Source organism: Meriones unguiculatus, chromosome 7, assembly GCF_030254825.1.
Source record: "Meriones unguiculatus strain TT.TT164.6M chromosome 7, Bangor_MerUng_6.1, whole genome shotgun sequence".
Classification (NCBI taxonomy): Eukaryota; Metazoa; Chordata; class Mammalia; order Rodentia; family Muridae; genus Meriones; species Meriones unguiculatus.
In genome coordinates, this window is record NC_083355.1 from 115260931 (window position 1) to 115273720 (window position 12790).

At 46.9% G+C, this 12790-nt stretch overlaps 1 protein-coding gene across 10 annotated transcripts in view; it reads left to right on the plus strand.

Moving 5' to 3' along the window:
- Wdr20 (WD repeat domain 20) overlaps positions 1-12790 on the plus strand; it is a 67686-nt gene that overhangs the window by 44478 nt on the left and 10418 nt on the right. For 7 of the 10 annotated variants that reach the window (XM_021645028.2, XM_021645029.2, XM_021645026.2 and 4 more), the window contains one exon: positions 11155-12414. The exons of the other annotated variants lie outside the window; for them this stretch is intronic. In XM_021645028.2, the coding sequence (XP_021500703.1) occupies positions 11155-12414 (1260 nt within the window). The remainder of the gene's footprint in view (positions 1-11154; positions 12415-12790) is intronic. 10 annotated transcript variants of the gene reach the window in all.

The following is a 12790-nucleotide window of genomic DNA, read 5'->3' on the forward strand; positions in this document are numbered from 1 at the left end:
CCAGGTATGGTTGCCAGTCTAACCTTGCCGTCTCAGCAGCTTGCTCAGTAAGGATGGACAGGTACAGTCTAGACATGTGTTGTCACAGTCATATCAGTGTGTTATTGCTGGGATAAGTACTATATGTGTTCTTTTGGTTGTTTCATGTGGATCAGACTAGCCTGGAACTCACAATATGTAGACCAGGCTAGCTTTGAACTCATAGAGATCCACTTGCCTCTGCTTCCCAAGTCCTGGCATCAAACATGTGTTCACCACATCCAACACGTGTTCTTTAATATGTGTCAAATAAAGAATGTTTTTAAACTCATTTATTTATGTCTGGGTGTTTTGCCTACGTCTGTGTCTATGCAACACATTCATGCCTAGTGCAGAAGAGGGCAGAGGACAGTGTCAGATCCCCTGGAGCTGAAGTGACAGATGTTTATTAGCCACCATATGGAGGCTGGGAATTGAACTGGTCCTTTACAAGCTCTTAGCCACTGAGGCATCTCCCCCCACCCCTTTTGACTTTCTTAAAAGTCAGACTTGGTGGTAACATGGGGTAGCTTATTGGGAGGCTGAGGCAGGGGGATCACTAGTTTGAAGCCAGTTTGGGCTGCACAGAGATCCTGTATCAAGAGAAAAAGAGGGATTGAGGAACAAAACTGTTAGATTCTGTGAAGAGGCCTGAGAAGTACTTCCAGAGTACTGATCTGGGCCTTGAGACTCTTGTGAGGGCTGGAGGGGACCAAGGACACTCCGAACTTGGGATGCCAGCCTGGGTTCAGAACAAGACCCTGTGTAAAAAAACAAACATATCAGAACAAAAAGTTGGAAAGCAAACAAGTTGGCAGTTTCTGGAACATCAAGTGACAACATAGTCAAGCCACTGGGTGGAGCTGGTAGTTGCAGAAACATCACCAGAAAGAGGAGTCACAACCAAATTACTCATGACTTACCGTGGAGGTGGGGCTTTGGGCTTTTGATCAAGGCTCATATGTGTGTTTTTAGAACTCTTGTCACTTTCAAAAGGTGCACTGGAATGAAGGAAGAGAGTATGACTAATGAGAAGGCTCTAGTAAGTATCCAGGTGAGGTGAGGGCTTGAACTTGACTTTTGACAATTCTTTTACTCATTCAGCAGACCTTGCCACCTGCAGCACTGGGGCCTGCAGCAGCAGATAACACCTGCCCTATGTGACCCTTTTAGAGCTGACATGTATAAATAGCAGCACCCGCACATACCTGATGACCTGCTGCTTTAAGCTGGCATGTGAGAAGTATCAGATGAAGTGGTGTGCTTCAAGGTGAGCCTTCAGGACGAGGCGGCCACCAACATATGGAGCTAGGGAGAGGCCATTTCTACATCAGGGTTGGAAAACAACACAGGAACAGGGAGCCAAGAGGACAGTTCCAAGGCAGGGCAGTGTGAGGTAAGGCATGAGCATGGAAAGCCTGGATTGTAGGATCCTATGAAGGGAAGGAAAGCACAGTCAGGCAGTCAGGCTGTCCTGGGTTACTTTTAAAGGTTTCTTTTTTCTTTCCTTTTTTTTTTTTTAGTGTGTATATGTCTTTGTCTCTGTGCATGTGAGTGCAGTGCCTGAGGAGGCCAGAAGAGGGCATCAAGTTCCCTGGAGATGGAGTTACAGGCAGTTGAAAGCTGTCTGGTATGGGTGCTGGGAACTGAGTTTAGGTCCTCTACAAGAGCAGTGGGCCACTTAACACTGAGCTTACTCCCAGCTCCCAGATAGGTGGTTGGGGAACTTATTATGCTAACTTATGAGGAACTGAATTGGAGGGAGGTATTAACAAGTATGAAGGTTCTGGCTGTCACTGCATTGAGTGAGATTGGAAAATGAGCAGGAGATGGAAGGAAAGATGAAGGTTGCATTTTGTTTTTGGCTTGTTTAAGAAACTTGCAGATACTTCAAGTGTGGATCTGAAGGGCAGCTTTTTGTTTGTTAAGTAGGGCTACAGATGGACAAGATGACTCAGAAAGTTACAGGGACAGTTGCCACGCTGGTTGAGGGCCATTTCCAGAACACACGTAGAACCAGCTCACACTCTGACTTTCACACGTGCGCCATGGCATGCATGTGTGTTGTGCACACATGTGTTTGCACACACTCTCTCTAAACAAATAAATATATAAATTATAAAAGACTTAAGGAGGAATAAATTTTTGTTTTGTTTTTTCAAGACAGAATTTCTCTGTGTAGGCCTGGCTGTCCTGGACTCACTTTGTAGACCAGGCTAGCCTCAAACTCAAGAGATTCACCTGCCTATATTCTCTCTGAGTGCTGGGATCACAGGCATGCGCCACCGCGCCAGTCTAGGAGGGATAAAAATTTGAGAATTGCAAGGATATGATCACAGCCCTGAGATTGCATGCAAGAGTCTGTGGGGAGAGTCCGCTGAGAACAAGAGCACCTGGGACCACTCTGATTGTACCCCATGATTGTGGCCCTCATGTCCCATCCCTCAGAATACCCAACAACCAGTTAATGCTCCAAACCAACAGAATTCAGTAGCACTTAAGAACACAGACCTTCCCTAGAACGCTCGGGTTTGGAGCAGTGCCCCTGTGCATGTTGGGGGTCTCTACCCACCTCTTGCGGGTAGATGGGAGCTTGAGTAGATGCGCGTGGAGAAGGCATGGTGAGTAAATTCATGGGTGAGCAGTGAAGGAAGCGCATGAGTAGTAAGACAGAGAGTGGGCCTGCCTGCCGAAGCCAAGTGGTGTCCTTCTGTCTTCCTCACTAGACCCTTTCCTTACCCACCTTCTCCATTCATGTGCACATAATTGCATGCCCCATTTCTGGTGCCTGGTGCTGGTACATGAAGCTTTCAGATGTGTGAAGAAAATGGAATTGTAAGTTCTTCATATGCACTGAAAATAAAAATAGATAAAAATTTTTATATCTGAAAGTAAGTTTATTTTCAACGGTGATTGAAAGTAAGTTTATTTTCAACGGTGATTTTTTTTTTTTGCCTACAAATTAAAATTATAGGACTTTTAAGTGCTTGCTTATAGAAAAAAAGGCCAAAAAACATCATGTATAAATCCTAGTGCTTACTGTTAACCATCACAGTCTCCCTGCCTCCCTTGCTCCCTATCTGCTTGTCTCTTTCTCTCTCTGTTTCTATCTCTGTCTCTCTTTCTGTCTTTCTCTCCCTCTCTTTTTTCTAGCAGGACTTGACAGTGGAAGAATAAAGACACTTAGTTGGGTGTGGTGGCACATGCCTTTAATCCCAGCATTCAGGGAGGCAGAGGTAGAGAGATCACTGTGAGTTGGAGGCCAGCCTGTTCTGCTTAGTTCTAGGACAGCCAGGCCTGTTATGCAGAGAAACCCTGTCTTGACCATCCCCTCCCCCCAATAAAAAGAGAGCCACAGAGAGTTACTATTTTTTATTTTGGTTTAGCCACTTAGAGCTGGACAGATTCTCAGCTGTTCTAACTCTGTGAACCCTGGCCTGCATCCTGCTGCCCTTTACCTCTCTCTCAGCCCATACACCTGCCATTCCCTTGACTCATTGCCTTACCCCTGCCTCTGATCTCCCAGAGACCCTCCTTATGCCTTTTCTCTCCTGCCTAACTATTGGCCATCAGATCTTTGTTAAGCCAGTAAAAAGGGAAGACGACTTCACAAAATATGATGCAAGTGCTGAGCCACAGGAGTGACAATACCAGAATCCAGTCAGGGCTCGGCTCTGCCAGTTAGCAGTCAGTCATTCAGTGTGCAGTGACAGCCTGACACAGTGCGCGAAAGTTACCCCGCTGTTTACTTACTTCTTTCCTCTTCCCTCCCTTCCTCTCTCCCTTTCTTTCTCCCTCTCTCTCCTTTCTGTATGGGGCAAAAATTGAAGGGTCAGTCCAGGTCTGTCCCTGGCACTGTCTTGTTCCTGGTCTCAGGCCTGTCCCTAGGCACTGCAGTTTTGCCTGCTTCTGACCAGAAGGAAGAGGAAATGCCCAGTTTTTCTAGACTGTTCTGGAAAGTGAAGTCCTCAGCTCTCTTCTGTCTCTGCCTTTTCTGGTCCTTCAGAGAGAATCTGAGGTTTCTGTTTGTTGTGTCCTTTGTGTATTTTGCCACACATTTCATCAACAAGATAGTGGAGTCTATCTGGACATTGTAATCGGTGTTTCTGACTTGCTGGGGCACCCACAAGTAGTTACAAGTTTGTTTTTGTAACTACTGATTATTTATTTGGGGAAGAAGTGTTACAAAGGGACAAGGAACACTTGCTATATTATAATTAAAACCTTTGTAAAAGTTCTGATTTGGGGTTGTGTGCACATGATAGTGACATAAAGAAATTTTGAAAGTGTTTTTGTTCGGTTGATTAGTTCTGGTTTTTTTTTTTTTGAGACAGGGTGTCTGTGTAGCTCAGGCTGTTCTGGAACTCGCTGTAGATTAGGTTGGCCTCGAACTCAGAGATTCACCTGCCTCTGCCTCCCCAATGCTTGGATTAAAGGCGTGCACCAACTTTGAAAATGTTTTTTTTTTAATTGTCATATATTAACAATATAGAGTAATGAGTTTAATCATGACATTTTTTTTAAAGATCTATTTATTTATGTGTCTGTGTGCATGTAAGAGCCTGTAATCTGACCTCTTGGAGCTGAAGGTATGTGTGTGTGTGGTGGTGAGCTTCTGGGTGTGGTGCTGTGAGAGGCCATCAGAAAGAAGCTCTCTTAACTCTTTTCTCCTCACTCTGGAGAGATAGCATAGTGATTAAGAGCACTTGTTGCTCTCAAGAAAACCCAGATTTCTGTCTTCCATGGGTACCTGCAAGCAGATACGTATATACACTTAATAACCATCAAAATCTTTAAGGAAGCAAAGTTTGGGGTGGACCAATGGTGGAATATGCCCAGTTCTCAACACTCTCTTTGAACAACTCATAGCAGCCTGTATGTCCAACTTCAGGGGATCCAAAACCATCTTCTGGCCTTAGGGCAGCTACACTCATGCACATAAGCACACACCCACACACATATTATTAGAAATAAAGTCAGTCTTTAGGAACAAGAAAAAGCAAAGTGCAAGCCCGGAAGTCAGTATCCCACAGCTCCTCTTACTTCCTGTGGTTCTTATCACTCTCCCACCCTTCTTATTTATTTTTTTAGTGTGTATGGGTGTTCCGCTTGCGTATAAGTGCACCATGCCTTTAGAGTTCAGAAGAGGGCATTAGATCTTCTGGAACTGTGAGCCCTCACGTGGGTGCTGGGAATTGAACCCTGGACGTCTAGAAGAACAGTCAGTGCTCTTAACTGCTGAGCCATTGCTCCAGTCCTTCTGTGCCCTTCTTCCACTGTGTTCCCCGAGCCTGGGAAGGGATGATAACGATGTTCTCTTATGACTGGGCGCTGAGCATCATTTCTCCTCTGTACTTCGACCAGCCACAAGGGAATGTTAAGTTATGTTTTGGTTGTGATAAGCTATAAAATATAACAGCTTGTCATCTTTGCTGCTTTTGTTACTGATATGTAGTAGGACCCTCTGTTCTGAACTCTGCGGCCAAAGCAAGCCCGTGTGTCTGTGTTTAATCAGGGATACATTGGGGAGGAGATGGGTCATTAGAGGGGCTGGTGCCTCCCAGCTCAGGCTCCCCCTGTATCAGGACTCCAGCGGAACCCACTTTGTAATATTCTGGCTAGTTCTGATTTTTTTTTTTTTTTAAAGAGTGGGGCGTGCATTATTTCAGTTTGGGTTTTGTTGCTTTTTTTTTTTTTAATTGAAGGAAGGAAATGAGCAGACATTAATCTATTTCATAAAGTTTTAATATTGGTAAAAATGACATCTGGTCCTTTCTTGGTGGCTTTAAATACCCTTTTCTAATACTTTCCTGGGAGAGCATCAGCATTCTCTGATTACCTTTATGTCACCTTTTTTTTTTTAATGTTCTTATATTATGGCTTTTCTAACAGCTGTTGTTTTTTAAATTTAGTATTTTTATTATAAATTAATATCTTTGTCATAAAATGCAAACCCACCTCCAAATATTCTTTCTGCTTATGTTGTTGGTAGAAGTAAGAAAAATAAAAATAAAATGCTTCAGAAAGTGTCAGTTCACATTAATTTGTCATTGACACTGGATATGGCTGCAGATTTGTTTTCTTGTTCCCTTCTAACTAGTATAATGGACGCAGAGACTCTCCTGCAAATGCAGTGGGCAGATGCTTGTTCTTATTTCGTGTGATTTTCCCTTGAGTTACTCTCTGAAGTGGCCTTGCTGATGGTCTCTGGGGGTAGGAAGAACATGAACTCTGGCTGAGTGTTCAGGACCCATGTGGACTCTAGAGCCTGCAGCTCCACACCTGAACCCCGACCTGGGCACACAATGTTGGGGTTCTGTGGTGGTGTGGGCCTGAGTGGCTCTAGAGACCGGCTCTGGGTCTTTTTGCAGCTGGCTCTTTCATGGAGAGCCCTGTGCTCACCATAGTGAAAATGACAAGATGGCCTTGCTGTGCGCCCTCCGGGTAGACTTTCCCAGAGTTGTACACTCCTCCTTGCTGCTCCGCTCCCTAGGCCATCCTAGGATGTCACGGGTTTGTGCTGCTCTCCATATTGCCCTACTCGACTTTTCTGCTCATTTTCAGTGGCTGCAGACTGACCTTTTCAGCTGTCTCCTGGGCTGAACTTAGGGTTTTTATGTGCTTGTCTCCCTGTCCTGTGCCCACCCATACTCCTGCTACCACACTCCCTTTACTAGGCCTGGCACAGCACCCTGCCCAGCTTGAAAGCCTCTGCTCATGGCCTCCTGACCAGGGTATTGGCCACTTGACCTTCCATTCTGTTGTTTCTGCTAGGGGTTTCCTCTCTGCTCTGCCACTTGCCTTTGCAGAGCCTTCGATGCCCCGAGGGAAGTGAGCGGGCTGCAGCGTGCACTCCCATCTTCACAGGGTGAGAGTCAGGCGAAATTAATCTCACGAATACTTTCTGTTTTATCTCACACCCCAATATAAAAACAAGGAATAAGGTCACCATTCACTGTAAAAACAAGGAATAAGGTCATTGACAGCCTTCTTTCCATGCCACAGCTGTGGAACCCAGTGTGTACTTTGTGTTCACAGCGTCTCTCTTGAGGCCAGTAACATGGAAGGGACAGTAGAGGCCTCCAGGGCCATAGCTTGGCCCTACCCGAGGGCTTCACAGCCCTGCGTGTCAGCTCACAGTTCTGTTCCAGGTGCTCCAGCCTTTCCATGTCTCTGACTGCTCTGTGAGGGCCTTGGCCCTTTGCTCCTGCCTCCCCCTGCCCACATCTTTGCAGGCTACTTACAGGAATAGGGTTTTGGTGGGTATCTTTTCAAAATGCTTATCTAGATGAGGGTTTGCCCCAGTGAGAGCTCAGAACCAATGAAGAAGTTCTGGCTCACTAACAGGACCCTCCCGCTTAGCACTGGCTCACAAACAGGAATCTGTCTTTTTTTTTTTTCGGCAGATGTTTTGTGAAATAATAATGTAACCTTTTTGGTGTAGAGGCTGAGCTGTGTAAAATTTTATTTTGTTTTGTTTTTGAGACAGTCTTACCATGTATTCCTACCTGGCCTGGTGCTCCCTATATAAGCTAGCCACCGTGCCCACCTTCTGTGTAAATTTTATTCTTGTGTTTATTGAATAAAAAATAGTTCAGGTGTTTTGGGTTTTTTTTTTTTTATGATAGGCAAGGACACTTTCTGTTCTCTTTATTACACTCAAACTAGTAATAACGTAGAACAATTGGGCGCGGTTCTCTGGTAAAGGGCTTGTGTTTCCCACTGGGCTGTGACATCTGAGCTAGACTGCCACTCTGTTGAGGGAAGCTTTGCCAATGGCCATGTCGGGCTGCTCTTTTCAGGCCTTGCTATGTGTGCACAGGCCAGGGGACGGCTGCCTGTTTTGGAGCCTCTCAGGAGTACCGTGCTACTGTCATGGGCTCCTGAGCTCCTGAATTTGTTCCCTCAGAGCTGTTCCCATGTCTTCTCAGCGAGCTCTGTGCCAGCCTCCCAGCCTTGCCCACTGGCTTCTACCAGGTTAAGAGGCTTTTCTTCACTGTCCTCTGGGAGACTGACATGGCTAGGATATCCCATTTCTAGCACTTTGTTTTCCTTTCCTGGAGCACTTTTTCTACAGGTATTTTCTTTTTCTTTCTTTCTTTCTTTTTTTTTTTTTAAGATTTATTTATTTATTATATATACAATGTGTGTTTGCATGTACACCTGCACGCCAGAAGAGAGCACCAGATTTCATTTTAGATAGTTGTGAGCCACCATGTGGTTGCTGGGAATTGAACTCATGACATCTGGAAGAGCAGCCAGTGCTCTTAACCTCTGAGCCATCTCTCAGCCCTCTACAGGTATTTTCATCATCACGTGTCTATCATGTAGAAAGAGGTGGCAGTTTTGACACTGTGTGAATTGTGACATGGGGTGCGTTCAGTGCTGAGTGAGTATGTGAATGGATACAACTTCAGATAAGTTAGGTGACCTTTGAACTTCTGTTTCTTCATGGGCCATACTTTCTAATAGGGAAAATTGGCCCTGGTGGACTAATTTGTTACAGTGTCCATGGGAGGCAGTTAGGCTGTACCTCCAAAAAGCTTACAAAGCTTGTATCCCTTTGACCTGTATGTGTACTTCCTATACTTGTGGAAACTGCCTGGGACTCGAGGGCGTTCATCCCCACATCAATACTGAATAGTGGGGGCCTTCTAGCTCCAGCTCTCTGTCCGTGTGATTCAGTTCTTGTAACTTCAGAGAAGACTTTCTGAAATCCAGCTGCATCATTGCCCGGGAAAGCAGAGGTGAGAGCTGATGCTCGCTCTCGGTCTGGCCGTTGATACAGGCAGGCATTCTGGATAGATGAGGTAATCCCAGGGACCGGGAGGCAGCAGCTTCTGAGTGCGGGAGAGAGTCCAAGTGAGGCTTTCTGCCATCGCCTGCACATGAATTATGAGTGCCTTGACTGTTGACGGGTTGTTTGGAGCATTAGAGAGTGGGTGTAAAGCCTCCTGCCAATGCCTGGCACCCAGAATAGTTCCTCAGGTTGGAAGTGAGGCTTGCCTCTTGCTAGGCCACACTCCTTTGGGGTTTGGTCTGTCATTGCTCACACTGATGAGCCCAGCACCCAGGGCCAGAGGGTCACGGAAGGCCTCTGCGCTGTGGTAGTCGTGCACGTGTGCAGCTTCTCTGTCGGCTCCAGCACTAATTGGCTGAGGGTGGTTGTAGTGCCCTGTCACTGAGTGAGGGAGACCGCTCTGCGCTGTGTCTGCTCACCACGGGAGCAGCTACACTGAGCGTGCTCTTGCTGCTGTCTGTACTTCACCACCGCACAGCAGCACTTTCTTTACTGCCAGGATTACATTTTTTGAGTTCCAGTGGAATTTTTCTGTTGTAGGTAAAAATTTACTCCTAATCGTTCTGCTAGAAGCTTTCATGACTTTGAAATTTTCCACATGTAATGCAGTAATAGTGATTGGGAAAAACTGGACTAGGATCAGCCAGCAGTCTGGCTCAACCCTGAGTTACCTGGTAAAGCCCTTGACAGGACACCCCTAGAACATGGCCACCTGCCATAGTCATGTCCCTGTGCTCAGAGGGAGGGAGCGCTGGGGCAGCCTGGACTCGGACATGGAGCCCTTAGCACTGAGCCTTCCAGCTCCCATGAAGGCTGGGGGTCTCTTCATTTCTGTCATCTCCTAACACCCCTCCTCCAGAGGCTGTGATCTAGCTGTGAGAATTACCTGATCTGCTAAGAAAGTATGATGGTCTAATGGAAATCCTGCAGAACCGTGCTTTGCGTTTAGGCAGCTGACCTTAGCATAAGGCCTTTGCTAGGTCACCAAGCAGGAAATGAGAGTCAGTGACAGTGTCCCCAAGGGCAGTACTTACTGGTCTAAGGTGCCAGTCATGTTTTTCTGTGCCAGTGAGCAGTGGTAGCTGGTGCTCTTTGCCCAAATCCAAGAACTTGAAGCTCCCGGCATCCGTGCTGTGAGCCATTGAGGCGTCCGTGTTTCCCTGTCAGTAATTTGTTAGCAGTCCATTTCTTGCAAGGTCTAATTTTTAGGCAGTGAACTTGCACTGCTTTTCTGTCCTGTCCTTTGTTATTGTTACTTCTGTTGTTGTTGCCAGTGCTGTATATGAAACCCAGATCCCCAGGCAGGCTACACCATTTCATTTCTATCATTTCCTATGGAAGACCCACCTGTTGCTGATACATGGCCACCAGACCAGTTGGGCAGATGGCTGTCGCCCAGGTCCATACCAGTGTGCCCTGATTGCTCTCGGAGCTTCATGTTGGGGCACCCCAACCAGTTAGGTAAAGTGGTGGTGCTTACACCCTTGGGGCTGTCCAGGTGAAGAGTGTAGTGTAACAGAAGTATTTGCCAGAAGGAGTTCTGAGGCAGGAGTAGGAACTTGTGATTTCTGGTATATAACTTGAAGAGTACAGCCTGTGGAGGACGTGAGCCCCGGCAAGGCCCATAGTGGGGTCTGCACAGGGAAGGGCACCCCTCCCCTCTTCTTCCTGTCTGATTGGCGCTCATGTCTTGCTTTATCCATTTGGTCTGAAAGACAAGACACTGACACAAGTAGTTAAAGAGGCAGTTAGGCCAGTGGACAGACGTGAGCATGGAGCAGCATGAAAGCGCTGGAGCGCAGACCCCCACCCCAGCACCACCTCGGTCCAGAGAGAACTGGAGGAGACGTGGGTTAAGATACCCCCCAGGCCAGTGTGTGGTGTGAGTGCACCCTGCCTGCCCAGGAAGTATGTTTTCACTTCCTGTGTTCTGCTGGTCACAGGCTGCAGGTGACTCCCTGCCCAGGAACAGCCACAAAAGGGGCAGTGTAGTCAGCCGTGGCCTGCAGCGCCAAAGGCAGAGAAGGCTGTGAGGACTGAAACTTGTCCTGGGAGTCCTCGTAGAGAGGAAGCCGCCCACACTGGGACCTGGCAGCTATTTATCAAACGAACGACTGACACCCTCAGGAAAAGGCAGTGGCCCGGCACCCAAGTGCAATCCTAGAATGGGGCCACATGCTCTCTGCTGGCCTGGCTGACACAGGATAAATGTGGAGTGCCTGGATGGATTTCTTGTCTTCTTGCCGAGAAGCAGACGATTTTTCTTTGTTTTCTTTTCTGGAAAAGTAGACCTTAACTGCTCCGTTGTGATAACTTGTTCTCCTTTGTCTTCACAGAGACTAATAGACAAGTCACGCGTAACCTGTGTCAAATGGGTTCCTGGTTCGGAAAGCCTTTTCCTAGTAGCCCATTCAAGTGGGAACATGTACTTATATAATGTGGAGCACACTTGTGGCACCACAGCCCCCCACTACCAGCTCCTGAAGCAGGGAGAGAGCTTTGCCGTGCACACTTGCAAGAGCAAATCCACGAGGAACCCTCTCCTTAAGTGGACGGTTGGCGAGGGGGCCCTCAACGAGTTTGCTTTCTCCCCAGATGGCAAGTTCTTAGCGTGTGTGAGCCAGGACGGGTTTCTGCGCGTGTTCAACTTTGACTCAGTGGAGCTGCACGGTACAATGAAAAGCTACTTTGGGGGCTTGCTGTGTGTGTGCTGGAGCCCAGATGGCAAGTACCTTGTGACAGGTGGAGAGGACGACTTGGTGACAGTCTGGTCCTTTCTAGACTGCCGAGTAATAGCTAGAGGCCATGGGCACAGATCCTGGGTCAGTGTTGTAGCATTTGATCCCTATACTACTAGCGTAGAAGAAAGTGACCCTATGGAGTTTAGTGGCAGTGACGAGGACTTCCAGGACCTTCTTCATTTTGGCAGAGATCGCGCGAACAGTACACAGTCTAGGCTGTCCAAACGGAACTCTACAGACAGCCGCCCTGTAAGTGTTACGTATCGGTTTGGTTCCGTGGGCCAGGACACACAGCTATGTTTATGGGACCTTACAGAAGACATCCTTTTCCCCCACCAACCCCTCTCAAGAGCAAGGACACATACAAATGTTATGAATGCCACAAGTCCGCCTGCCGGAAGCAATGGGAACAGTGTCACTACGCCTGGAAACTCTGTTCCCCCTCCATTGCCACGGTCCAATAGCCTTCCACATTCAGCAGTCTCCAATGCTGGTAGCAAAAGCAGCGTCATGGACGGGGCCATAGCCTCTGGAGTCAGCAAGTTTGCAACTCTGTCGCTACATGACCGGAAGGAGAGACACCACGAGAAAGACCATAAACGAAATCATAGTATGGGACACATTTCCAGCAAGAGCAGTGACAAACTGAATCTAGTTACTAAAGCCAAAACGGACCCTGCTAAAACTCTGGGAACATCCCTGTGTCCGAGGATGGAAGATGTTCCCTTGTTAGAGCCGCTGATCTGTAAAAAGATAGCTCATGAAAGACTGACTGTATTGGTTTTTCTTGAAGACTGTATAGTCACTGCTTGTCAGGAGGGATTTATTTGCACATGGGCAAGGCCTGGTAAAGTGGTAAGTTTTAATCCTTAATGCTGCACCAGATCTAGAACTTAACTAGGTAGTGATTTTTTTCTTGTGGGAGGGGTGGGATGTACAATGAATGTGAATGACACTTCTTAATGTAAATCTAAATGCATCAGAGCCATAATTTTGGATACTGCATGCCATGTAATTCTGAATCATTTGATAATTCACCTTAGAGCATTTAAAAATATATAATCAGACTAATCGCCAGCCACGCCAGTCATCCCTCTGGGAGTGCAGAGTCCCGAAGTTAGCGTTCCTGTGTCAGACTAGTCCAGTTGTAGGGAAATCATGGGAGTGTGCAGAAATAATGACATTAAAATGCTAAAGTCAAAATTCATGCTTTAACTGGGATATTTTTATG